General features: G+C 56.5%; 1 protein-coding gene across 1 annotated transcript in view; it reads right to left on the reverse strand.

Annotated features, from left to right (window-relative positions):
- Window positions 1-946: 946 nt before the first annotated feature.
- Window positions 947-26142, reverse strand: part of LOC141148130 (uncharacterized) — a gene marked incomplete at its 3' end in the record, with an annotated part of 30997 nt that continues 5801 nt past the window's right edge. Inside the window, 4 exon segments of the mRNA XM_073635310.1 lie at window positions 947-1039; window positions 3082-3189; window positions 6056-6292; window positions 18146-24303. Coding sequence (XP_073491411.1) covers window positions 947-1039; window positions 3082-3189; window positions 6056-6292; window positions 18146-24303 — 6596 coding nt within the window.

A 26142-nucleotide genomic window follows, 5' to 3' on the forward strand; every position in this document is an offset into this window, starting at 1 on the left:
GCCAAAGACAGCAGAGAGCAGACAGCCAAAGACAGCAGAGAGCAGACAGCAAAGACAGCAGAGAGCAGACAGCCAAAGACAGCAGAGAGCAGACAGCCAAAGACAGCAGAGAGCAGACAGCCAAAGACAGCAGAGAGCAGACAGCCAAAGACAGCAGAGAGCAGACAGCCAAAGACAGCAGAGAGCAGACAGCCAAAGACAGCAGAGAGCAGACAGCCAAAGACAGCAGAGAGCAGACAGCCAAAGACAGCAGAGAGCAGACAGCCAAAGACAGCAGAGAGCAGACAGCCAAAGACAGCAGAGAGCAGACAGCCAAAGACAGCAGAGAGCAGACAGCCAAAGACAGCAGAGAGCAGACAGCCAAAGACAGCAGAGAGCAGACAGCCAAAGACAGCAGAGAGCAGACAGCCAAAGACAGCAGAGAGCAGACAGCCAAAGACAGCAGAGAGCAGACAGCCAAAGACAGCAGAGAGCAGACAGCCAAAGACAGCAGAGAGCAGACAGCCAAAGACAGCAGAGAGCAGACAGCCAAAGACAGCAGAGAGCAGACAGCCAAAGACAGCAGAGAGCAGACAGCCAAAGACAGCAGAGAGCAGACAGCCAAAGACAGCAGAGAGCAGACAGCCAAAGACAGCAGAGAGCAGACAGCCAAAGACAGCAGAGAGCAGACAGCCAAAGACAGCAGAGAGCAGACAGCCAAAGACAGCAGAGAGCAGAACAAAATGAGTGAGATGAATGCACGAGATGCATGGAGAGGACAGGAGTCATTAGAATGAGGGACTGCTGAGCAGAGCGAGCAGACACGGCAGGGACCACTGACTGGCCACCATCATGTTAGAGGGATCAGAGACCAGCCGCTTTTGACTCACTCCCGATGTACTGAGAGGGTCTGCACCGCGTCACCTCACCTTCCCTGTCAAATAAAGCCACAGCACCAAGACCGTACCTGGAGGGCCTCCTGTGGGAGTAGCGGGGTCCTGGTGAATCTCTCCGCCTTTTGCGCTCCGGGGAATTGTGACTCCTCCGGGAATCTCGCTCTCTGGAATGAAGAAAAAGTGTCAGCTTTCTTGTCTGCAGGTGACAACATTTCACAAACACTGTTCCACTACACCAAAAAATACAACAAACACCATCATCCAACAAAAATGTGCTGAAGCCCCATCTACAAACATTGAAGAAGCAGACGGTGTGCGCTCACCAAAGAAGGAGCTCCGCCATTTTTTGACACGCTCTTCAGTTTGGAGCGCTCACTGTGCTGTTCCTCAGTTTTACCATGATAGATGGGACTTCAGCACGTTTATTGAAGGACTCCGATTTTGATTTTTTTAGTTGTGGTGGAATGCAGCGTTTGGATCGGATTTGGTAGCTATTTGAAGTATCTCATAGTGGAGTCACAGCTTCTTTACTTTAAAATCTCAAACCAAAGTGTTACTAAACCCACAAGAGTAAAATCAGTCACTATATACAGTAAAGCATGCTGGTTATACTCCGATATAGTGACTGCAGAGTCCAGGGGAGACCAGATATAGTGACTGCAGAGTCCTGGGGAGAGCAGATATAGTGACTGCAGAGTCCAGGGGAGACCAGATATAGTGACTGCAGAGTCCCGGGGAGACCAGATATAGTGACTGCAGAGTCCCGGGGAGACCAGATATAGTGACTGCAGAGTCCTGGGGAGACCAGATATAGTGACTGCAGAGTCCCGGGGAGACCAGATATAGTGACTGCAGAGTCCCGGGGAGACCAGATATAGTGACTGCAGAGTCCTGGGGAGACCAGATATAGTGACTGCAGAGTCCTGGGGAGACCAGATATAGTGACCGCAGAGTCCCGGGAAGAGCAGATATAGTGACTGCAGAGTCCTGGGGAGACCAGATATAGTGACCGCAGAGTCCCGGGAAGAGCAGATATAGTGACCGCAGAGTCCCGGGAAGAGCAGATAGAGAGACTGCAGGCTCCCGGGAAGAGCAGATAGAGAGACTGCAGGCTCCCGGGAAGAGCAGATAGAGAGACTGCAGGCTCCCGGGAAGAGCAGATATAGAGACTGCAGGCTGCTGGGGAGACCAGATATAGTGACTGGAGGCTCCTGGGGAGACCAGATATAGCGACTGCAGGCTCCCGGGAAGAGCAGATATAGAGACTGCAGGCTGCTGGGGAGACCAGATATAGTGACTGGAGGCTCCTGGGGAGACCAGATATAGCGACTGCAGGCTCCCGGGAAGAGCAGATATAGAGACTGCAGGCTGCTGGGGAGACCAGATATAGTGACTGCAGGCTGCTGGGGAGACCAGATATAGTGACTGGAGGCTCCTGGGGAGACCAGATATAGCGACTGCAGGCTCCTGGGGAGAGCAGATATAGTGACTGGAGGCTCCTGGGGAGACCAGATATAGCGACTGCAGGCTCCTGGGGAGAGCAGATATAGCGACTGCAGGCTCCTGGGGAGAGCAGATATAGCGACTGCAGGCTCCTGGGGAGAGCAGATATAGCGACTGCAGGCTCCCGGGGAGAGCAGATATAGCGACTGCAGGCTCCCGGGGAGAGCAGATATAGCGACTGCAGGCTCCCGGGGAGAGCAGATATAGCGACTGCAGGCTCCCGGGGAGAGCAGATATAGCGACTGCAGGCTCCTGGGGAGAGCAGATATAGCGACTGCAGGCTCCTGGGGAGAGCAGATATAGCGACTGCAGGCTCCTGGGGAGACCAGATATAGCGACTGCAGGCTCCTGGGGAGACCAGATATAGTGACTGCAGGCTCCTGGGGAGACCAGATATAGCGACTGCAGGCTCCTGGGGAGACCAGATATAGCGACTGCAGGCTCCTGGGGAGACCAGATATAGCGACTGCAGGCTCCTGGGGAGACCAGATATAGCGACTGCAGGCTCCTGGGGAGACCAGATATAGCGACTGCAGGCTCCTGGGGAGAGCAGATATAGCGACTGCAGGCTCCCGGGGAGACCAGATATAGCGACTGCAGGCTCCTGGGTTCAGTAACACTTTAAGCATGAGTGCAATTTGTTTTCGGTTTACATCAGGTGAAAACATTGCAATGTCACATGATGGTGCTGGGGGTCACTTACCTTCTGCGGGGTGGAGGAGTGGGGGGGCGGCGGCGTCTCTCTGCTGGAGAATAACTCAGGGAGCGGGAATCCCTCAGTGAGTCGATGGGTTTACGTGGACTTCGAGACCTGGGAACAAGGAAGAGAGCAGAGGTGAGACACAATACTCCCTATACAGGGGGAGCCAAAACACCTACTGAGGACACATCACTGCTCTGCCCCCTAAATTTATACAGCAATTATCAATAGAAGCAAGCAGATGAAGAGGCAAAGCGCGGGAGGGGGGGCCAGCACAGACAGGCAAAGCGCGGGAGGGGGGGCCAGCACAGACAGGCAAAGCGCGGGAGGGGGGGCCAGCACAGACAGGCAAAGCGCGGGAGGGGGGGCCAGCACAGACAGGCAAAGCGCGGGAGGGGGGGCCAGCACAGACAGGCAAAGCGCGGGAGGGGGGGCCAGCACAGACAGGCAAAGCGCGGGAGGGGGGGCCAGCACAGACAGGCAAAGCGCGGGAGGGGGGGCCAGCACAGACAGGCAAAGCGCGGGAGGGGGGGCCAGCACAGACAGGCAAAGCGCGGGAGGGGGGGCCAGCACAGACAGGCAAAGCGCGGGAGGGGGGGCCAGCACAGACAGGCAAAGCGCGGGAGGGGGGGCCAGCACAGACAGGCAAAGCGCGGGAGGGGGGGCCAGCACAGACAGGCAAAGCGCGGGAGGGGGGGCCAGCACAGACAGGCAAAGCGCGGGAGGGGGGGCCAGCACAGACAGGCAAAGCGCGGGAGGGGGGGCCAGCACAGACAGGCAAAGCGCGGGAGGGGGGGCCAGCACAGACAGGCAAAGCGCGGGAGGGGGGGCCAGCACAGACAGGCAAAGCGCGGGAGGGGGGGCCAGCACAGACAGGCAAAGCGCGGGAGGGGGGGCCAGCACAGACAGGCAAAGCGCGGGAGGGGGGGCCAGCACAGACAGGCAAAGCGCGGGAGGGGGGGCCAGCACAGACAGGCAAAGCGCGGGAGGGGGGGCCAGCACAGACAGGCAAAGCGCGGGAGGGGGGGCCAGCACAGACAGGCAAAGCGCGGGAGGGGGGGCCAGCACAGACAGGCAAAGCGCGGGGGGGCCAGCACAGACAGGCAAAGCGCGGGGGGGCCAGCACAGACAGGCAAAGCGCGGGGGGGCCAGCACAGACAGGCAAAGCGCGGGGGGGCCAGCACAGACAGGCAAAGCGCGGGGGGGCCAGCACAGACAGGCAAAGCGCGGGGGGGCCAGCACAGACAGGCAAAGCGCGGGGGGGCCAGCACAGACAGGCAAAGCGCGGGGGGGCCAGCACAGACAGGCAAAGCGCGGGGGGGCCCAGCACAGACAGGCAAAGCGCGGGGGGGCCCAGCACAGACAGGCAAAGCGCGGGGGGGCCCAGCACAGACAGGCAAAGCGCGGGGGGGCCAGCACAGACAGGCAAAGCGCGGGGGGGGCCAGCACAGACAGGCAAAGCGCGGGGGGGGCCAGCACAGACAGGCAAAGCGCGGGGGGGGCCAGCACAGACAGGCAAAGCGCGGGGGGGGCCAGCACAGACAGGCAAAGCGCGGGGGGGCCAGCACAGACAGGCAAAGCGCGGGGGGGCCAGCACAGACAGGCAAAGCGCGGGGGGGCCAGCACAGACAGGCAAAGCGCGGGGGGGCCAGCACAGACAGGCAAAGCGCGGGGGGGCCAGCACAGACAGGCAAAGCGCGGGGGGGCCAGCACAGACAGGCAAAGCGCGGGGGGGCCAGCACAGACAGGCAAAGCGCGGGGGGGCCAGCACAGACAGGCAAAGCGCGGGGGGGCCAGCACAGACAGGCAAAGCGCGGGGGGGCCAGCACAGACAGGCAAAGCGCGGGGGGGCCAGCACAGACAGGCAAAGCGCGGGGGGGCCAGCACAGACAGGCAAAGCGCGGGGGGCCAGCACAGACAGGCAAAGCGCGGGGGGGCCAGCACAGACAGGCAAAGCGCGGGGGGGCCAGCACAGACAGGCAAAGCGCGGGGGGGCCAGCACAGACAGGCAAAGCGCGGGGGGGGCCAGAACAGACAGGCAAAGCGCGGGGGGGCCAGCACAGACAGGCAAAGCGCGGGGGGGCCAGCACAGACAGGCAAAGCGCGGGGGGGCCAGCACAGACAGGCAAAGCGCGGGGGGGGGCCAGCACAGACAGGCAAAGCGCGGGGGCCCAGCACAGACAGGCAAAGCGCGGGGGGGGGCCAGCACAGACAGGCAAAGCGCGGGGGGGGCCAGCACAGACAGGCAAAGCGCGGGGGGGGCCAGCACAGACAGGCAAAGCGCGGGGGGGGCCAGCACAGACAGGCAAAGCGCGGGGGGGGCCAGCACAGACAGGCAAAGCGCGGGGGGGCCAGCACAGACAGGCAAAGCGCGGGGGGGCCAGCACAGACAGGCAAAGCGCGGGGGGGCCAGCACAGACAGGCAAAGCGCGGGGGGGGGGCCAGCACAGACAGGCAAAGCGCGGGGGGGGGGCCAGCACAGACAGGCAAAGCGCGGGGGGGCCAGCACAGACAGGCAAAGCGCGGGGGGGCCAGCACAGACAGGCAAAGCGCGGGGGGGCCAGCACAGACAGGCAAAGCGCGGGGGGGCCAGCACAGACAGGCAAAGCGCGGGGGCCCAGCACAGACAGGCAAAGCGCGGGGGCCCAGCACAGACAGGCAAAGCGCGGGGGCCCAGCACAGACAGGCAAAGCGCGGGGGCCCAGCACAGACAGGCAAAGCGCGGGGGCCCAGCACAGACACAAGTACGGGCCCAGCACAGAATCACTGAACATGATGCTGCAGCTCCCATCCAGAGACTCGTGTGCACCTTTCAGTAATCCACTGGCTGATTTTAGATGTTGGGTGGAGCCATTAGACATGCCATTTTTTATATTCTAACAAGCCCCACCCCACAGAGAACAGGTCACGTGACCACCTGTAAATTAAATGGTTAGTAAGTGAAGTTGAACTCTTCCCCGTAATAAAAAGCTCTCACCTCCTCCTCCCGGGCGAGGGTCCCTTCTTGTTGCCGGATTTGTTTGCCAATTTATGAGATGAGGAAGAGGATGAGGATGAGGATGAAGATTCTGAGCCCGATGAAGAGCTCGACGAAGATGAGGAAGAGGACGATGACGATGAGGAAGAACTGGAGCTTCGGGATCGGCGGGATTCTCCTTTAGGCAAAGGAACCTCTTCCAGTTTCTTCGGTTCTGCTGGTGGTGGGCTGGGAACCCTGGTGGGGGAATTACAGAACAAACAGGTTATCAACCATTCTATGGGTCACACACATTGTACAACACAAAAACGTCACCAGGAGGTCCCCCCTAAATTGTTAAAAATGACATCTTTATGAATGTCTGACAAATCTCGAACATCAACGGGCTCTAGTCTAGAACTCTGCAGCTATTGGGGGCCCCTGAGATGTACCAACACCTTGGAGAGGGTTGGGGAAGGTGTGAAAAGAATCACACTGGAGTCCGTCCACCAGAAGTACTGGAAGCCCCAACACCAAATCTTCATACAAAAGTATGTGTAGAAACCACCAGAGAGAGGACATTCAGGTCCACCCCAATACCAGCGTGACAAACAAGGCTACTTATATACACTACTGTGCAAGTCTTAGGCAGATGAGGGACCATCAATGAAGAATGCTTTCAGAAATCGAAGTGTTCATTTTTAAACAGTTTACAAAATGGAAAGAAAAAAGAAATCCAAATCCAATAAATGTACCTTCTTCTAGGTACTCGCACACAGCGGTTGTAGGAACTCCACAGGTAGGTAGGTGGTTCTACGTACATTTTGGAGAACGAAGCACAGATCTGTGGATGTCAGCCGACTCACATGCCAGGCAGACTCTATGATGGTGGGATCAGGGCTCTGTGGGGGCCAAACTATCACTTCCAGGACTCCTCCTTTACACTGAAGACCGTTCTTAATCTTTATATCATACTTACCTCCACTGTGCAGCTCGTTTTGCACAGTGTGGCCCTGATCATCTTCTGGGGTCCCCCAAAGGCGCTCACGGCTCCTCCACGCATCGGGAAACCACCTAGGAGAAGTGCTCTCCTTGGGAGTTACCTCACGGGCGCGCTCCCGAGTCCAGTATTTGCGTCCACAGACGCAGAACACCGGACTCTGCCCCGCTTCATTGGATCTGATTGACAGCAGAAGGAGCCAATGGCTGCACTGCTATTAATCTATCCAATCAAGAGCCGAGACCCCGGCCAGAGAGGGTTTGCGCATCTCCAGCGTGGGAACGAATTGGCTCAGATGAGTAAAACGGGGGGCTGGTCAGTGATAGAAGTTCTTTCACCTTAATGCATCCTAAAAAACATGAGGGTTTACAACCCCGTTAATGACATTGGCTGTATGTTTTGGGTGGGGAGCATAGAGGCAGTGGTCGGGGGGAGGACGGGGGGACGCCGAGAAGCGCAGACGCAGTGGTCGGGGGGGGGGGGGACGCCGAGAAGCGCAGACGCAGTGGTCGGGGGGGGGGGGACGCCGAGAAGCGCAGACGCAGTGGTCGGGGGGGGCGACGCCGAGAAGCGCAGACGCAGTGGTCGGGGGGGCGACGCCGAGAAGCGCAGACGCAGTGGTCGGGGGGGCGACGTCGAGAAGCGCAGACGCAGTGGTCGGGGGGGGGGGGGGGGGGGGCGACGTCGAGAAGCGCAGACGCAGTGGTCGGGGGGGGGGGGGGGGGACGCCGAGAAGCGCAGACGCAGTGGTCGGGGGGGCGACGTCGAGAAGCGCAGACGCAGTGGTCGGGGGGGGGGGGGGGGGGCGACGCCGAGAAGCGCAGACGCAGTGGTCGGGGGGGGGGGGGGGGGGGGCGACGCCGAGAAGCGCAGACGCAGTGGTCGGGGGGGGGGGGGGGGGGGGCGACGCCGAGAAGCGCAGACGCAGTGGTCGGGGGGGGTGAGGGGGGCCGAGGAGCGCAGACGCAGTGGTCGGGGACGCCGAGGAGCGCAGACGCAGTGGTCGGGGACGCCGAGGAGCGCAGACGCAGTGGTCGGGGACGCCGAGGAGCGCAGACGCAGTGGTCGGGGACGCCGAGGAGCGCAGACGCAGTGGTCGGGGACGCCGAGGAGCGCAGACGCAGTGGTCGGGGGGGGACGCCGAGGAGCGCAGACGCAGTGGTCGGGGGGGGACGACGCCGAGGAGCGCAGACGCAGTGGTCGGGGGGGGGGGGGGGACGCCGAGGAGCGCAGACGCAGTGGTCGGGGGGGGGGGGGGGGACGACGCCGAGAAGCGCAGACGCAGTGGTCGGGGGGGACGCCAAGAAGCGCAGACGCAGTGGTTGGGGGGGGGACGACGCCGAGGAGCGCAGACGCAGTGGTCGGGGGGGTGAGGAGTGCATAAGCAGTGGTCGGGGGGGGGGACCGAGGAGTGCAGACGCAGTGGTCGGGGGGGGGGGGGGGGGAGGGGGACCGAGGAGTGCAGACGCAGTGGTGGGGGGGAGGGGGGCCGGGGAGTGCAGACGCAGTGGTGGGGGGGAGGGGGGCCGGGGAGCGCAGACGCAGTGGTCGGGGACGCCGAGGAGCGCAGACGCAGTGGTCGGGGACGCCGAGGAGCGCAGACGCAGTGGTCGGGGACGCCGAGGAGCGCAGACGCAGTGGTCGGGGACGCCGAGGAGCGCAGACGCAGTGGTCGGGGACGCCGAGGAGCGCAGACGCAGTGGTCGTGGACGCCGAGGAGCGCAGACGCAGTGGTCGTGGACGCCGAGGAGCGCAGACGCAGTGGTCGGGGGGGGGGGGAGGGACGCCGAGAAGCGCAGACGCAGTGGTCGGGGGGGGGGGGGGGGGGACGCCGAGAAGCGCAGACGCACTGGTCGGGGGGGACGACGCCGAGGAGCGCAGACGCAGTGGTCGGGGGGGTGAGGAGTGCATAAGCAGTGGTCGGGGGGGGGACCGAGGAGTGCAGACGCAGTGGTCGGGGGGGGGGGGGGGGAGGGGGACCGAGGAGTGCAGACGCAGTGGTGGGGGGGAGGGGGGCCGGGGAGCGCAGACGCAGTGGTCGGGGGGGGGGGGGCCCGAGGAGTGCAGACGCAGTGGTCGGGGGGGGGGGGGGGGGGGAGGGGGACCGAGGAGTGCAGACGCAGTGGTGGGGGGGAGGGGGGCCGGGGAGCGCAGACGCAGTGGTTGGGGGGGGGGGGGGGGGACACACGCCGAGGAGCGCAGACTCGGGGGGGGGACACACACACACACACACGCCGAGGAGCGCAGACTCAGTGGTCGGGGGGGGACGCCGAGGAGCGCAGACTCGGGGGGGGGGGGGGGGGGGGGGACACACGGCGAGGAGCGCAGACGCAGTGGTCGGGGACGCCGAGGAGCGCAGACGCAGTGGTCGGGGACGCCGAGGAGCGCAGACGCAGTGGTCGGGGACGCCGAGGAGCGCAGACGCAGTGGTCGGGGGGGGGGGGACGACGCCGAGGAGCGCAGACGCAGTGGTCGGGGGGGGGGGGACGCCGAGGAGCGCAGACGCAGTGGTCGGGGGGGGGGGGGGGGGGGGGACGCCGAGGAGCGCAGACGCAGTGGTCGGGGGGGGGGGGGGGGGGACGCCGAGAAGCGCAGACGCAGTGGTTGGGGGGGACGACGCCGAGGAGCGCAGACGCAGTGGTCGGGGGGGTGAGGAGTGCATAAGCAGTGGTCGGGGGGGGGGGACCGAGGAGTGCAGACGCAGTGGTCGGGGGGGGGGGGAGGGGGACCGAGGAGTGCAGACGCAGTGGTGGGGGGGGAGGGGGGCCGGGGAGCGCAGACGCAGTGGTCGGGGACGCCGAGGAGCGCAGACGCAGTGGTCGGGGACGCCGAGGAGCGCAGACGCAGTGGTCGGGGACGCCGAGGAGCGCAGACGCAGTGGTCGGGGACGCCGAGGAGCGCAGACGCAGTGGTCGGGGACGCCGAGGAGCGCAGACGCAGTGGTCGGGGACGCCGAGGAGCGCAGACGCAGTGGTCGGGGACGCCGAGAAGCGCAGACGCAGTGGTCGGGGGGGACGCCGAGAAGCGCAGACGCAGTGGTTGGGGGGGGGGGGACGCCGAGGAGCGCAGACGCAGTGGTCGGGGGGGGTGAGGAGTGCATAAGCAGTGGTCGGGGGGGGGGACCGAGGAGTGCAGACGCAGTGGTCGGGGGGGGGGGGGGGACCGAGGAGTGCAGACGCAGTGGTGGGGGGGGAGGGGGGCCGGGGAGCGCAGACGCAGTGGTCGGGGGGGGGGGGGACCGAGGAGTGCAGATGCAGTGATCGGGGGGGGGGGGGACCGAGGAGTGCAGACGCAGTGGTGGGGGGGAGGGGGGCCGGGGAGCGCAGACGCAGTGGTCGGGGGGGGACACACGCCGAGGAGCGCAGACGCGGGGGGGGGGGGGGGGGACACACACACGCCGAGGAGCGCAGACTCAGTGGTCGGGGGGGACGCCGAGGAGCGCAGACTCGGGGGGGGGGGACACACGGCGAGGAGCGCAGACTCGGGGGGGGGGGGGGAACGACGCCGAGGAGCGCAGACGCAGTGCACGGGGACGCCGAGGAGCGCAGACGCAGTGCTCGGGGACGCCGAGGAGCGCAGACGCAGTGCTCGGGGACGCCGAGGAGCGCAGACGCAGTGCTCGGGGACGCCGAGGAGCGCAGACGCAGTGCTCGGGGACGCCGAGGAGCGCAGACGCAGTGCTCGGGGACGCCGAGGAGCGCAGACGCAGTGCTCGGGGACGCCGAGGAGCGCAGACGCAGTGCTCGGGGACGCCGAGGAGCGCAGACGCAGTGCTCGGGGACGCCGAGGAGCGCAGACGCAGTGCTCGGGGACGCCGAGGAGCGCAGACGCAGTGCTCGGGGACGCCGAGGAGCGCAGACGCAGTGGTCGGGGACGCCGAGGAGCGCAGACGCAGTGGTCGGGGGGGACGCCGAGAAGCGCAGACGCAGTGGTTGGGGGGGGACGCTGAGAAGCGCAGACGCAGTGGTGGGGGGGGGGGGGACGCCGAGAAGCGCAGACGCAGTGGTTGGGGGGGGGGGGGGGGGACGCTGAGAAGCGCAGACGCAGTGGTTGGGGGGGGGACGACGCCGAGGAGCGCAGACGCAGTGGTCGGGGGGGTGGGGGGGGTGAGGGGGGCCGAGGAGTGCATAAGCAGTGGCCGAGGAGCTCGGGGGGGGGGGGACGACACACACACACTCACGCCGAGGAGCACAGACTCGGTGGTCGGGGGGGACGCCGAGGAGCGCAGACTCGAGGGGGGGGGACACACGCCGAGGAACGCAGACTCAGGGGGGACACACGCTGAGGAGCGCAGACGCAGTGGTTGGGGGGGGGCGCCGAGGAGCGCAGACTCAGTGGTCGATGGGGTGGGGGGGGGGAAACGACGCTGAGGAGCGTAGACGCAGTGGTCGATGGGGTGGGGGAACGACGCTGAGGAGCGTAGACGCTGTGGTCGGGGGGATGCTGAGGAGCGTAGACACAGTGGTCGATGGGGTGGGGGGGGGGGACGACGCTGAGGAGTGTAGACACAGTGGTCGGGGGGACGTTGAGGAGCGTAGATGCAGTGGTCGATGGGGTGGGGGGGGACGCTGAGGAGCGTAGATGCAGTGGTCAATCTGGTGGGGGGGACGACGCTGAGGAGCGTAGATGCAGTGGTCGATGGGGTGGGGGGGGAAACGATGCTGAGGAGTGTAGATGCAGTGGTCGATGGGGTGGGGGGGAACGGCGCTGAGGAGCGTAAACACAGTGGTCGGGGGGATGTTGAGGAGCGTAGACGCAGTGGTCGATGGGGTGGGGGGGACGACGCTGAGGAGTGTAGATGCAGTGGTCGATGGGGTGGGGGGGGGGGACGCTGAGGAGTGTAGATGCAGTGGTCGATGGGGTGGGGGGGAACGGCGCTGAGGAGCGTAGATGCAGTGGTCGATGGGGTGGGGAGGAACGGCGCTGAGGAGCGTAGACACAGTGGTCGGGGGGATTTTGAGGAGTGTAGATGCAGTGGTCGATAGGGTGGGGGGGACGATGCTGAGGAGTGTAGATGCAGTGGTCGATGGGGTGGGGGGTGGGGGGGACGCTGAGGAGTGTAGATGCAGTGGTCGATGGGGTGGGGTGGGGGGGACGCTGAGGAGTGTAGATGCAGTGGTCGATGGGGTGGGGGGGAACGGCGCTGAGGAGCGTAGATGCAGTGGTCGATGGGGTGGGGAGGAACGGCGCTGAGGAGCGTAGACACAGTGGTCGGGGGGATTTTGAGGAGTGTAGATGCAGTGGTCGATAGGGTGGGGGGGACGATGCTGAGGAGTGTAGATGCAGTGGTCGATGGGGTGGGGGGTGGGGGGGACGCTGAGGAGTGTAGATGCAGTGGTCGATGGGGTGGGGTGGGGGGGACGCTGAGGAGTGTAGATGCAGTGGTCGATGGGGTGGGGGGGACGACGCTGAGGAGTGTAGATGCAGTGGTCGATGGGGTGGGGGGGACGACGCTGAGGAGTGTAGATGCAGTGGTCGATGGGGTGGGGGGGACGACGCTGAGGAGTGTAGATGCAGTGGTCGATGGGGTGGGGGGGACGACGCTGAGGAGTGTAGATGCAGTGGTCGATGGGGTGGGGGGGACGACGCTGAGGAGTGTAGATGCAGTGGTCGATGGGGTGGGGGGGACGACGCTGAGGAGTGTAGATGCAGTGGTCGATGGGGTGGGGGGGACGACGCTGAGGAGTGTAGATGCAGTGGTCGATGGGGTGGGGGGGACGACGCTGAGGAGTGTAGATGCAGTGGTCGATGGGGTGGGGGGGACGACGCTGAGGAGTGTAGATGCAGTGGTCGATGGGGTGGGGGGGACGACGCTGAGGAGTGTAGATGCAGTGGTCGATGGGGTGGGGGGGGGGGGGACGCTGAGGAGTGTAGATGCAGTGGTCGATGGGGTGGGGGGGGGGGGACGCTGAGGAGTGTAGATGCAGTGGTCGATGGGGTGGGGGGGGGGGACGCTGAGGAGTGTAGATGCAGTGGTCGATGGGGTGGGGGGGGGGACGCTGAGGAGTGTAGATGCAGTGGTCGATGGGGTGGGGGGGGGGGACGCTGAGGAGTGTAGATGCAGTGGTCGATGGGGTGGGGGGGGGGGACGCTGAGGAGTGTAGATGCAGTGGTCGATGGGGTGGGGGGGGGGGACGCTGAGGAGTGTAGATGCAGTGGTCGATGGGGTGGGGGGGGGGGACGCTGAGGAGTGTAGATGCAGTGGTCGATGGGGTGGGGGGGACGACGCTGAGGAGTGTAGATGCAGTGGTCGATGGGGTGGGGGGGACGACGCTGAGGAGTGTAGATGCAGTGGTCAGTCAATAAACAATGCAGCAGATGACTTACTTCCTTCCCTTCCACATCGGAAGATGTACAGCAGTACCATCAGCACAGAACTGTATGAAAACAGGGGGACTCAAGTACTGTCTGAAGTCAGTGGGGGGACCAGGTACCCCCATCTACTGTCCGGGGAAGTCTGTGGGAAGTCAGTGGGGGGACCAGGTACCCCCATCTACTGTCCGGGGAAGTCTGTGGGAAGTCAGTGGGGGACCAGGTACCCCCATCTACTGTCTGGAGAAGTCTGTGGGAAGTCAGTGAAGGACCAGGTACCCCATCTACTGTCCGGAGATGTCTGTGGGAAGTCAGTGGGGGACCAGGTACCCCCATCTACTGTCCGGAGAAGTCTGTGGGAAGTCAGTGAAGGACCAGGTACCCCCATCTACTGTCTGGAGATGTCTGTGGGAAGTCAGTGGGGGACCAGGTACCCCCATCTACTGTCTGGAAATGTCTGTGGGAAGTCAGTGGGGGACCAGGTACCCCCATCTACTGTCTGGAGATGTCTGTGGGAAGTCAGTGGGGGACCAGGTACCCCCATCTACTGTCTGGAGATGTCTGTGGGAAGTCAGTGGAGGACCAGGTACCCCCATCTACTGTCTGGAGATGTCTGTGGGAAGTCAGTGGGGGACCAGGTACCCCCATCTACTGTCTGGAGATGTCTGTGGGAAGTCAGTGGGGGACCAGGTACCCCCATCTACTGTCTGGAGATGTCTGTGGGAAGTCAGTGGGGGACCAGGTACCCCCATCTACTGTCTGGAGATGTCTGTGGGAAGTCAGTGGAGGACCAGGTACCCCCATCTACTGTCTGGAGAAGTCTGTGGGAAGTCAGTGAAGGACCAGGTACCCCCATCTACTGTCTGGAGATGTCTGTGGGAAGTCAGTGGAGGACCAGGTACCCCATCTACTGTCTGGAGATGTCTGTGGGAAGTCAGTGGAGGACCAGGTACCCCATCTACTGTTTGGAGAAGTCTGTGGGAAGTCAGTGGAGGACCAGGTACCCCATCTACTGTCTGGAGATGTCTGTGGGAAGTCAGTGGAGGACCAGGTACCCCATCTACTGTTTGGAGAAGTCTGTGGGAAGTCAGTGGAGGACCAGGTACCCCCATCTACTGTCTGGAGAAGTCTGTGGGAAGTCAGTGGGGGACCAGGTACCCCCATCTACTGTCCGGAGATGTCTGTGGGAAGTCAGTGGAGGACCAGGTACCCCCATCTACTGTCCGGAGATGTCTGTGGGAAGTCAGTGGGGCCTAGGTTCAATGGTGAGAAATCCAGGCAGAGACTTCTTCATGCCATACCATCAGGGATGGGTGTGATTGGCCCCAAACTTATTCTGCAGCAGGAGCACCACCCTAAACACACAGCCAATGTCATTAAGTGTAAAGAAGTGGTGGAAATGATGGTTTGGCCCCCACAGATCCTTGACCTCACCATCATGAAGTCTGTCTTGGATGAAGGATTGGAGAGAGCCGACATCCGCAGAAGATCTGTACTTAGTTCTCCAAAGATGTACCCAGAACAACCTACCTGCCCAGTTCCTTCAACCACTGTGTGCAAGTCTACCTAGAAGGCAAAGCGGGGTGTTCTGTCAGATTAGGCGACCTGTCAGATTTCATCATGGCCATCTTGGTACACCCCGCATTCGTCCACACTAAAGCCTCGTACACACGGTACGATTGTTGGCCAACCAAGCGTCTGATTTTTGTCAAAAGGGCGTGTGCCAGGATCTTGCCTTGCATACTAACGGTACACAATTGTCGTGCCACAAACAGGAACGTAGTGACATACTACGAGGAATTTCAGCTCTTGAGCGCCACCCTTTGGGCCCCTTCTGCTAATTTTGTGTTTGTTGAGCATTGATTCCGAGCATGCGTGTTTTTACTTTCCACTTGTGTGACGGATTTGTGTACCGACCATACGAAAATCAGACGTCAAGCCGTTGTCCGCCGAAAATTTACTAGCCTGCCATCCAACATTTGTTGGCCGAAAATTGGAAAACAATTGTCTATAGGAGCGTACTAATGGTAGGAATTTAGGACAAGAGTCTGTCAACAGACAATCCCCTGCCAACAATCGTACCGTGTGTACGAGGCTTAAGCCTACAGTCTGAAGAAGTCGGCAAGCGGACATCTTTGTACACCCACCGAAGTCTGGCATTTCACACTTATTATTACCAATAAACGGATCTTATATGGTGATATACAGGATTTAGAACTCCGCCACACTGTTTTGATGTTGAATTTTAATTTTCGAGTCTCACAGGTTTGCTAATCTGACAAAAGACGGACGATTTTAAAATTCAACATCAAAACCGTGTCAAGAGTTCTAAATCCCGTATTTCACTATATAAAGCTCAGTTTACTGGTAAAAATAAAGTGTGAAACGCCAGACTTCGGCGGGTGTACAAAGATGTCCGCTTGCCAACTGTTGGCTTAGTGTGGCCGAGTGTGGGGGTGTACCAAGGTGGCCGTGACAGAACGTCACTTCCGTTACAAGATTTGACGGGTCGCCTAATCTGACGGAACATGGGCACTCCAAATATTGATTGGATTTCTCTTCGTTGACATTCTATTTTATTAGCTGATAAAAAATTTAAAAAAAAACCTATTAAACTCTTCGAACTTGAAAGCATTTTTAATTTACAGCATTAGCATCCCACCTGCCCAAGACTTAGTAATAAACCCAAGTGCCATAAAAAAATAACTATGGCTTCCTGAATAGAGACGGCACCGAAATCCCGGGATCTGGAGTCCCCAACCTTCCCAGGAAGCCAACAGATATCATCGCTACCTAGGCAAAGGGGCCAAAGTTTGTTTTTTTTTTACACCTGGGGATCTTGTATGGTGGGTGGGGGTTTTGCATAACCACTTTTGGACCGCCCACAGTATATATACATACGCGTTGGTACTTTTGGTGACGTTATATACCATGGATATGAGTGCAGACAGCTGCCATAACCCCAGTATATTTTTATACAGCAGGCGAATCTCTTTCAGATAAAAGTGGTGTCGGCGGCAGATTTTCCTCAGGGTCACTTTTATGGGAGAAGGTGTTACCCCCCCACCCCCAGCGCCGCTTCCCGGACGTTTTCCCCGCTTACCAGAGATGTCGGTAGTGGTGAAAACAATCTGACCATCTGGATTAATGGGCAGGAAGTCGAGTCAGGGCAAGATGGCCCCCATTCGACTATGCCCTTAGGAGGACCGGAGCGGCGGCAAACGTCACTTAACCACTTGCCAACCAGCCGCCGCAGTTGTACTGCGGCAGAACGGCACGGCTGGGCGAAACTACGTTATGTAACATCGCTTCGCCCTGTGGCCACTAGGGGGCGCGCGCCCCCTGCTCACCCATGGAGCCGATGCGAGTGCCCGGCGATCGCGATCACCGCGGTCGCTCGGGGCACATGGAGAACTGGGATCTGTGTGTGTAAACACACAGTTTCCGGTTCTCTGAGGGGAGAAGTGACAGATCGTCTGTTCATACAGAGTATGAACAGCGATCTATCTCCTCCCCTACACAGTCCCCTCCCCCCCCTTCAGTTAGAACACACACTAGGGAACACATTAACCCCTTGATCGCCCCCTAGTGGTTAACCCCTTCACTGCCAGTGACATTTTTACAGTAATCAAAGTATTTTCACAGAACAGATCGCTGTAAAAATGCCAATGGTCCAAAAAATGTGTCAAAATTGTCCGACGTGTCCGCCATAATGTCGCAGTCCCAATGAAAAAAAAAAAAAAAAAAATTTTCGCAGATCGATGCCATTACTAGTAAAAAAAAAAAAAAAAAAAAAAATTAATAAAAAAGTGCCAAAAAAAAAAAAGCCATATTTTGTAGACGTTATAACTTTTGCGCAAACCAATCAAATCAATACACGCTTATTGCAATTTTTTTTTTTTACCAAAAATATGTAGAAGAATACATATCGGCCTAAACTGAGGTAAATAGTTTATATATATATATATATATATATATATACACACACACACACACACACACACACACACACACACACACACACACATACATACATACATATATATATATATATATATATATATATATATATATATATATATATATATATATATATATATATATTTTTGGGGGATATTTATATTAGAAAAAAGTAAAAAAAATTGCGTTTTATTCTAAATTGTCACTTTTTTTGTTTATAGCGCAAAAAAAAAACCAAAACAAAAAAAAAAAAAAAAAAAAACGGCAGAGGTGATCAAATACCACCAAAAGAAATCTCTATTTGTGGGGAAAAAAAAAAAAAAAAAAAAAAAAAAAAAAGGACGTCAGTTTTGTTTGGGAGCCACGTCACATGACCGCGCAATTGTCAGTTAAAGCGACGCAGTGCCGAATCGCACAAAGTGCTCTGATCAGGAAGGGGGTAAAATCTTCCAGGGCTGAAGTGGTTAAAGAGCCCATTTTTTTTTTTTTTTTTATGCAAAATTAAATTTTTTTTTTCTACTTTGAAGTGTAAATGTGAGTTCTGAGGTCTTTTTGACGAGGTCTCACATTAAAGAGGTCCTTGTCCTGCCCATTTCTATAACAAGGGATGTTTACATTCCTTGTAATAGGAATACAAGTGATCCAAACGGACAGTGTAAAAATAAAAACTTTAAAGCGGACCATCCCTCCGAATTCAAAGACGGGATCCATTTGGCTGCATGTACAATTTTACAGACTATGCCCTGTAAACTAAAAAAGGTGCCTACAAGTTCCTCTCACTATACATTTCCTCCAAGGTAACCCTAAAGGTTGAACCCTTAATGAACAAACAGGATTACCTTTCTGCATTCACCGCGGCAGCCTTTGAGGAGTTGGCTTCTGGCTCGGTCTGCGAAGCTGAAGGACTTTTAGAGGATCTCTCCCGCCTCTTCTGCTGTGTTGGAGACGTCAGACTTGGTCCACCTTGTTCTGAGGATCCATTAGTGCGACTCGGTGAATGGGTGGCCCTCTCTCCATCCAAGCTTACCACTGTAGCACAAGTTATCTTTTCTGACTCTACTTTTTGGTTGTTTGCAATTTTTGATTCCATTTCAGAATTGTTGTCTCCACTTCTGGAAGATGGAGGAGTATCTGGAGCATCATTTGCTTTCAGAAGCCTTGGAGGAGACATGCTACATTCATCCAGAGCTGTCTGGGGATAATTAGAAATATTCCGGCTTGCTGCAGAAGGCTCTCCCTTGCTAGCAGAAAGTGCTTGGCCTTGGATGATTGGCTGTCCAAGCACTTGGCTTTTTGGCAACCTCACAGCATGCTTCTCCAACTGTGGAGGAGACGGTGACCTCTGAGAATTATTTGTTTGTGACTTTACATTGCTGGGCCTTGCTGGAGAGGCTGGACGATGTTTAGTAACAGGACTGGAAGTTTTTGCTGGTGACCGTGGACTTCTCTGCCGTAAACCTAATTTATCTGTCTTCGGGGACCTGGAGCGCTCTCGCCCTGACAAGCGAGTCCTCTCTCGACCTGGTGGTGATGGTGAACGGCTGCGTCTAGCCCCCCTGCCAATTTGTGCGCTCTTATACCGATCATAAGATCGGGATCTTGCTCTTCTTTCAGGTGACCTGGATCTCCTCTGTGGTGTCCAAGGTCTCCTCCGTCTAGTTGAGGAACTTGACCTTTCCCTCTGATAATACGGTCTCTCTCGTCTGTGTGGCGATCTTGATCTTCTTCTAGGAGAAGGTCTAGAATTTCCGTGGCGGGAATACCGAGATGAATCGGGTCTTGATAAAGATCTTGACCGGCCTCTCCAAGGAGAGGACCCAGAACGACCACGTCGGGAACGCCAAACTCGTGATCGAGACCCAGAGTGGCCTTGTCTAGGAGATGAAGGGGACCGGCGACGAGCCCATCTTCTACGTTCATACCACGAAGGAGACCGCCTAGAAGATGATCTTGAGCGGTTTCTGAATGAGTATCTCTCAGTCCTCGACCGCGAACGTGATCTAAAAGCTCGAGGTGGTGTCCTTACTTGTCGTCGTGGTGGTGGTGTCTTGGACATTCTTTTTCTAGAGGGTGACCTTGAAGGTGATCGCCTCTTCTGTGGATGTATTTCTCTGCCAACTGGTGACCTAGAAGAGGAATGGGAACGGCTTCGTCTCTCTTTGCCTGTCCATTTCCTTGCTTCACGCTTTGGTGACTCCGGAGACTGCTGCCTTTTAGCTGGCGATGCAATACGCCGAATAGCTGGAGGATCTGGTTTGGTGACCTTCTCAGAGGGTTTTGATCGATCAGGTGTAGAATGCCCGTCTGAAGAGCTGTCCTCACTTGAAGAATCAGAACTGCTGTCTTCAGAAGATGAATCAGAACTACTTGACTTTGAGGAGCGACGGGACTTGGGGCTTTTATTTGGTTGAGGAGTTACTGATACTTTAGCAGTACTTTGTTCATCATGTGCCGCTGTCACGGAGTCGATCTGGCCATAAAGCGAGTCAGTACGAGCATCTGAAAAATCAGTTCCGTCTAAAGGAGGTAGATGAGGACTGGCCTGCTTTGGAGAATGCATGTCTTGACATGTAATGTCTGCAGGCATTCTGACTTCACTTGGTTGAGAAACAGGACTGGCTGGTTGTGGTGAAGCAAGAAACATGTCTACAGTGGCTTTACTGTCTGCCAGAGAAGTAGGATATTCGACATGGGCATGAGGAACAGTCTCAGAATTTGATGCGCTCATCTGAATCTCAGGGGATGCGCTCTCTTTTATCATTGAGGACATCTCCAAAAAGTGGACGGGAGAGTAAGGACTATCTTGATCATCATCCAGATTTACTTCTGCAGATGGAGATTTTGATTGGTTGCAGAGACTGGCATCTAAAGGTTTTTCAGCAGCTGACTCTAATGGTTTGTCACAAACTACATTTTCAAAAGATTTTTGTTCTGGGGAAAAAGTAGTTGGAGAAGAATCACGACTAGTTCTTAGTCTTTTAGAGGGAGGAGATGTTGCCTTCTTTACAGGAGAAGAACTTGGTTCATCATCCTCTTCAGAAGACGAAGATGAGGAGGAGGAAGAGGACGACGAAGAGGAGGACGACGAAGATGAAGCAGAGGAAGATGAAGAGGAGGAGGTTGAAGACGAGGAGGAACTGGATTTTTTTCTGTTAGATCTTTTCTTTGCTATATCTCGGACTGGGGATGAGTCATCCATCGGTGGGGCCCCATCCTTGGAAAGATCATGGTCAGGTGCAGTGGGCCCTTTAACAGGCATTTCATGACTTGCTGGGACCGGGGAGGACACAGAGTCCTTGACAGGTTCATGGATCTGCCTATCCCTGCTTAACTTAGACTCAGTTTCATTTACATCTAAAATTGGGGACGTAACTGAACATTCCTCCCTTTGCTCTGGACCTGCTTTGCTGGAAATTCTACTATGGTCTGCTTCAAAGTCAGATTTATTTGCGAGTTCAGGGACAATCTTTGATACCTCTTGAGAATCCTCACTATCAGAAGAAGAGTTGCTTTTTGAAGGAGATCTTTTATCTGAAGAAGACTCATCTATAGGAGAAATGTCCATGTCTTCCATCTGCTTATCTGGAGAAGGTTCTGGTTGTACCTGAAGTCGCTGTGGAATGGAGGCCCTGGAATGTGCTGGAGACAAAGAGCCACCAACTGAGCCATCAAAAGACTTCCCGTCCTTTCTGGAAGATGGAGACCGTGAATTATAGTCAAGCCCTAAAGATTTCACTGCCTGATATTCGGGGGATTTAAGTTTTGTTTCATTTTCAGAGGATCGTGATTTGTACGGTGGTGTCCTTGATGCACGAGTTTCAGGGGAGCCAGAATGAGATTTTTTCTGGGACGACCTGGATTTAGTGTCTCGTTCAGATGAGGAATCAGAGCTAGAGGTACGTTTGTGAGATCTTTCTCTGGACTCAGTTACAGAGGACTTAGAACTTGCTTTTCTTGAGTGGTCTGATGACCTGGACCTCTCTCTATACTGGGGGGATCCAGAATCATGTTTGGATGAACGAGAAACTTCTTTATCACGGTTTAGATTGGATTTTGAACCTGAAGAGGGATAAGAATTAGATCTCTCAGCATGTTGATAAGTGGGACCAGAAACAGCTTCACCTTGAAGTGACTTGGCCTTTTGTGGCCTTTCAGATGATGAGCCTGAACTATGCCTTCGCCTACCTACATCAAATTTAGCTGAGCGGTCCGAAGAGGAACTCTCCGAACCCCTTGATCTTCTTCTTGGTAGTCGTTCGGATGATGACCTGGAACTGGTTCTTTTTGGATGAGGTCTACTTCTCAACTCCTTCTCTGAAGAGGATCCTGAACTTGATCTGGAGGATTGCCTCCTAATTTTTGGCTGTCTGTCTAAGCCAGTTTGGGATTTTACCACTTTGCTTTTAGGCCCTCTATCTGGAGAAGACTCTGAACTAGACTTTGTTGACCTTGATCTCGATCTATTAGCAGGCAGAATGTATTTGGATGTACCACCTGAGGACACCTCACGTCTTTCTCTACGTTTGGAGACTGTTTCTTGACTTGAAGACTTAGGCTCAACTTTAGATAATTTGGACTTTTCTTCACGTTCTGATGAAGAGTCAGATCCACTTCTGCTCTTTATTGATTTTGTTTTGCGTTCAAGAGCTGATGAACGCTTGAACCCTGGCTCAAGTCCTTTAGTATCATGATCTGACTGAACTCTTAATTCAGTGCTTTTTGACAACGCTTTAGTTCTGTATCTGCGTTCTGTTGATGAACCGGACCGTTTTTTGCTGCGTGATGTAGAAGATCCATCTTCACTTTCTGACGAAGAACGAGATCTATTTTTATCTAGAGTAAGCTTTGATCTCTTCCTGTCTTTGGATTTTGGTCTGGATTCACGTTCTGAAGAGGACTCCGACCTATATTTATGACCAGAAGTTTTTAATTTGTCTTTGTTCTCGAGAGCAGGCCTAGACTCGTCTTTTCTAGAGGATCCGTATTTACCCTCCAGGGAGCGACTCTGCAGCGGAGATGCAGATGACCCTGCACGGGGAATTTTGGGCGACTCTTTAGACCGTGGTCTACGCTCAGGAGAAAGATTTGATTTCTTGGTCAGTGATGCTCTAGACCTACTCTCTCCATCTCTGCTACGAATAGGTGAAGATTCTTCGGTCAACCTGCTTCTACGTGACGTCTGCGAGATGGGAGAGGCGGGTGGACTTAGCCCACGTGCAGTCTTGTTATTTAGGGGCTCTGCACGACCTGTCTTGTATGTCTTTTCTTGTTCAGGAGAGGATCTATTATGAAGTCCTTTTGGTTCTGGTGAAGAACTGTACCTTTTTTTGCTGGACTCTAACTTCTTCTCTGTTTTTCTGGATGAACCTCTCTCAGATGAAGGAGATCTTGATCTTCTTGATTTGGATCTAGATACAGACCTCCGAGATCGACTCCTTGATGAAACCCTTTTCTGGACTGGAGACACGGACCGTGATGAAGATTTTCTCCTGGAGGACTGAGGTTTGTCTCTGGGAGACCCCAACTGCTTGTGCGTCATTCTAGAGGACTGTTGCTTAGGAGGAGATCGTGAGCGAGACTTATTCTTTCCATAGAATTGTGGACTACGGCTACGTGACCTGGAAGCCATAGAAGCATCAGAAGGCGACCTTCTCCTTTGACGTCTTGAGTTAGATCGTGACCGCTCTTTATCACTGTACGTTGCAGGAGGAGACCTCGCCCTTTTTTGTTCAGATTTAGACAGGTTCTTCTGCTTTAGCGATGGAGAGCGCGATCTTGTTCTCTTGACTGGTGAGCGAGTGCGCGACCTTTCCTGTCTGTCAGATGAGCGGGATGGTGACCTTGCCCTTCTTCGAGGAGAGCGCGTGACGGGGCTTGCACGTCGAATTGGTGACCTAGACGGTGATCTTTTAGATGAACGGGTACGAGACCCTGCAGTCTTTTTAGGAGTTTCAGATCTGTCTCTCGGCTGAGAGAATTTGTTTTTATCACCACGGGTAGACCTCTCTTTATCACGGTAGTGACGTGGAGGCGTTGGTGATGTAGATCTCCGCCTTCGCTGGGGAGTTTTGGACTTGGCGCGAGGTGGTGGCGTTGGAGATGGCGCTCGTGCTTTTGGGGGAGACTTGGAGGGAGAACGAGCTTTGCGCTTCGGACTCCTGGATTTTCTGCGTCTAGGAGGAGTAGAAGGTGATCTGGCTTTGCGCTGAGGTGTTACTGATCGACCTTTCCTTGGCGGACTCTTCGAAGTGGAACTCTTTCTTCCAGGAGGGGTTCTTAATTTTCGCTGCCTTTGAGGACTAGGGGAAGCACTTTTCTTTGACCTCCTATCTCGGTCCACCTGTCTGACCGGAGAGGGTCTCGTCCTCTTGTCCTCGGTCTGTGTTGCCAACTTTCCATGCTTATCTCCAGCATCTGCTTTGTAACTTTTACTTTGCTTGCCACCAGCCTGACTTTTTCGCACGTCTTTGATCTTCTCATGATCAGACGTTTCACTTCCTGATGAAGACGACGATGAGGAGGATGAGGAAGATGAAGAGGATGATGAACGTGTAGTTTTCGAAGTCTTACTTGGGGCTGGTGGTGAGCGCTTATTACTAACGCGCTTGTCATATTTGGATGAACTCTCCTTGGGTGCTCGGTCTGGGGAGGCTTGTTCTCGAGACGGACTTCTCTCTCTCCTAGACTCTTTAGATGATTGAGTCTGAGTAGCAGGAGATCGCCGTCGAGGAGGAGAGTCTTTCCTCCGCAACCCTTCTGCTCCTTTCGTGTCCGAAGCGCCCCCCACTGGACTCTCCCGTCGGCTTCTCTTTCGGGGTACCGGACTGGAGGCGGGGGAGGTTTCTCTGGAAGGCGATTGGTACAAATTCTTCTCAGCCTTGTCCCTGTATCTGTCTTCTCTTTTATTTCGGTCAGCAGCTGCCCGGGCATCATTGCGCCTTCTCGGAGAGACAGATACTGAACGGTCTCGGATAGCCGGCTCTTTCCTCGAACCCTTCTGTCAAAGAAAACATAACAGGCAAAGGTTACTTACAATAAAAAAAATACTTGGATATCAGTCTGAAAAAAAACAAAACAAAAAGGAAATGAACCCCAAAAACCCCACATAATGTAGCCGAAATGTTAAATGAAATGTTAAAATGACCCCAAAAGACCAGGTTTGTAATTTCCAGTCCAGGGGACCGGGCACTTGGGGTTGCTCTATCAGAAGCAGAGTGACCCCCCGCCCCCCCGTGACTATCTGCAATTTTGTGGACACCCTCATGTCAGAGTGGAAGCGAACATTGGATGGTACTGGAATTGAGCAGAAACTCCACTCAATCCTAATTAGGCTCCGCCCCCATGAGTCAGGTAATCTTGGGTTGCATTTTTGGGCACACGCTGTAGTGGGGGGGGGGCACATGACGCAAGGGGACGGCAACCGATGATGGGGGACGGCCCAGTGATTTGGGGAGGGGACGGCCCAATGATGGGGGACGGCCCAGTGATTTGGGGAGGGGACGGCCCAATGATGGGGGACGGCCCAGTGATTTGGGGAGGGGACGGCCCAATGAAGGGGGACGGCCCAGTGATTTGGGGAGGGGACGGCCCAATGAAGGGGGACGGCCCAATGATGGGGGACGGCCCAATGATGGGGGACGGCCCAGTGATTTGGGGAGGGGACGGCCCAATGAAGGGGGACGGCCCAGTGATTTGGGGAGGGGACGGCCCAATGAAGGGGGACGGCCCAGTGATTTGGGGAGGGGACGGCCCAATGATGGGGGACGGCCCAGTGATTTGGGGAGGGGACGGCCCAATGATGGGGGACGGCCCAGTGATTTGGGGAGGGGACGGCCCAATGATGGGGGACGGCCCAGTGATTTGGGGAGGGGACGGCCCAATGATGGGGGACGGCCCAGTGATTTGGGGAGGGGACGGCCCAATGATGGGGGGAATGGCCCAGGGATGGGGGGGGGAATGGCCCAGTGATAGGGAGGGGTGGCCCAGTGATGGGGGGGGGGGGGGGACAGTGATTGGGGGGGGGGAGCCCAGCAATGGGGGGGGGGGGGGGCAGCAATGGGGGGGGGGGGGGGACGACCCAGTGATGGGCAGGGGACAGCCCAGTGATGGGCAGGGGACAGCCCAGTGATGGGCAGGGGCACCCAATGGAGGCTGGTAGGAGCCCCAGTGCATTACTTTTGCCTCGGGCCCATGATGCTATTAGGATGGCACAGCTTATATCTAGGTTTCTTTACCTGCATTTGAAGATTAAAGTAGAGGAGGGGGGTAGAGATCTGCTTTCAGACACGGTATGGCAGATTCAAGCGTGGCTTGCAACCATTTCATGTTTTTTGGCTGGCTTTCTCATGAAAAATGGTCCAATCGACTTAATAGCCACTGGATCACTTTCAGAAGTGGTGGGTTTGGGTCTCCCGGTCTCCCCCCCCCCCCCCCCCCCATTTTATCGGGCGTTTCACCATTTTTACCGGCGTGCCCGAGAAACGATCCAGCATGCAGCTGGCTGGTCACAGAGGCAAACAAAGACCAGATGGTCTCTGATCACCTCTATGGCTTTGGAGGACCAGAGCGATGTCATGACCTCACTTCTGGTCTAGGGAGGAAGTGAACACTTTTTTTTTTTTTTTATTTTAAAACGCAAATAATCATTTTTTTTGATCTTTTGCTTTTTAAAAAAAGGTAAAGGAGAGATTTGGTTTCTTTTTGACCCCAGATCTCGCCATAAAGAGGACCTGTCATCCTTTATTTCTATTACAAGAAATGTTTACATTCCTTGTAATAGGTATAAAAGTGATACTTTTTAAAAAAAAAATTTTAAATCAACGCGATCGTCAGAGTG

This window comes from Aquarana catesbeiana, linkage group LG06 (genome assembly GCF_042186555.1).
Source record: "Aquarana catesbeiana isolate 2022-GZ linkage group LG06, ASM4218655v1, whole genome shotgun sequence".
In the NCBI taxonomy this organism is placed as follows: Eukaryota; Metazoa; Chordata; class Amphibia; order Anura; family Ranidae; genus Aquarana; species Aquarana catesbeiana.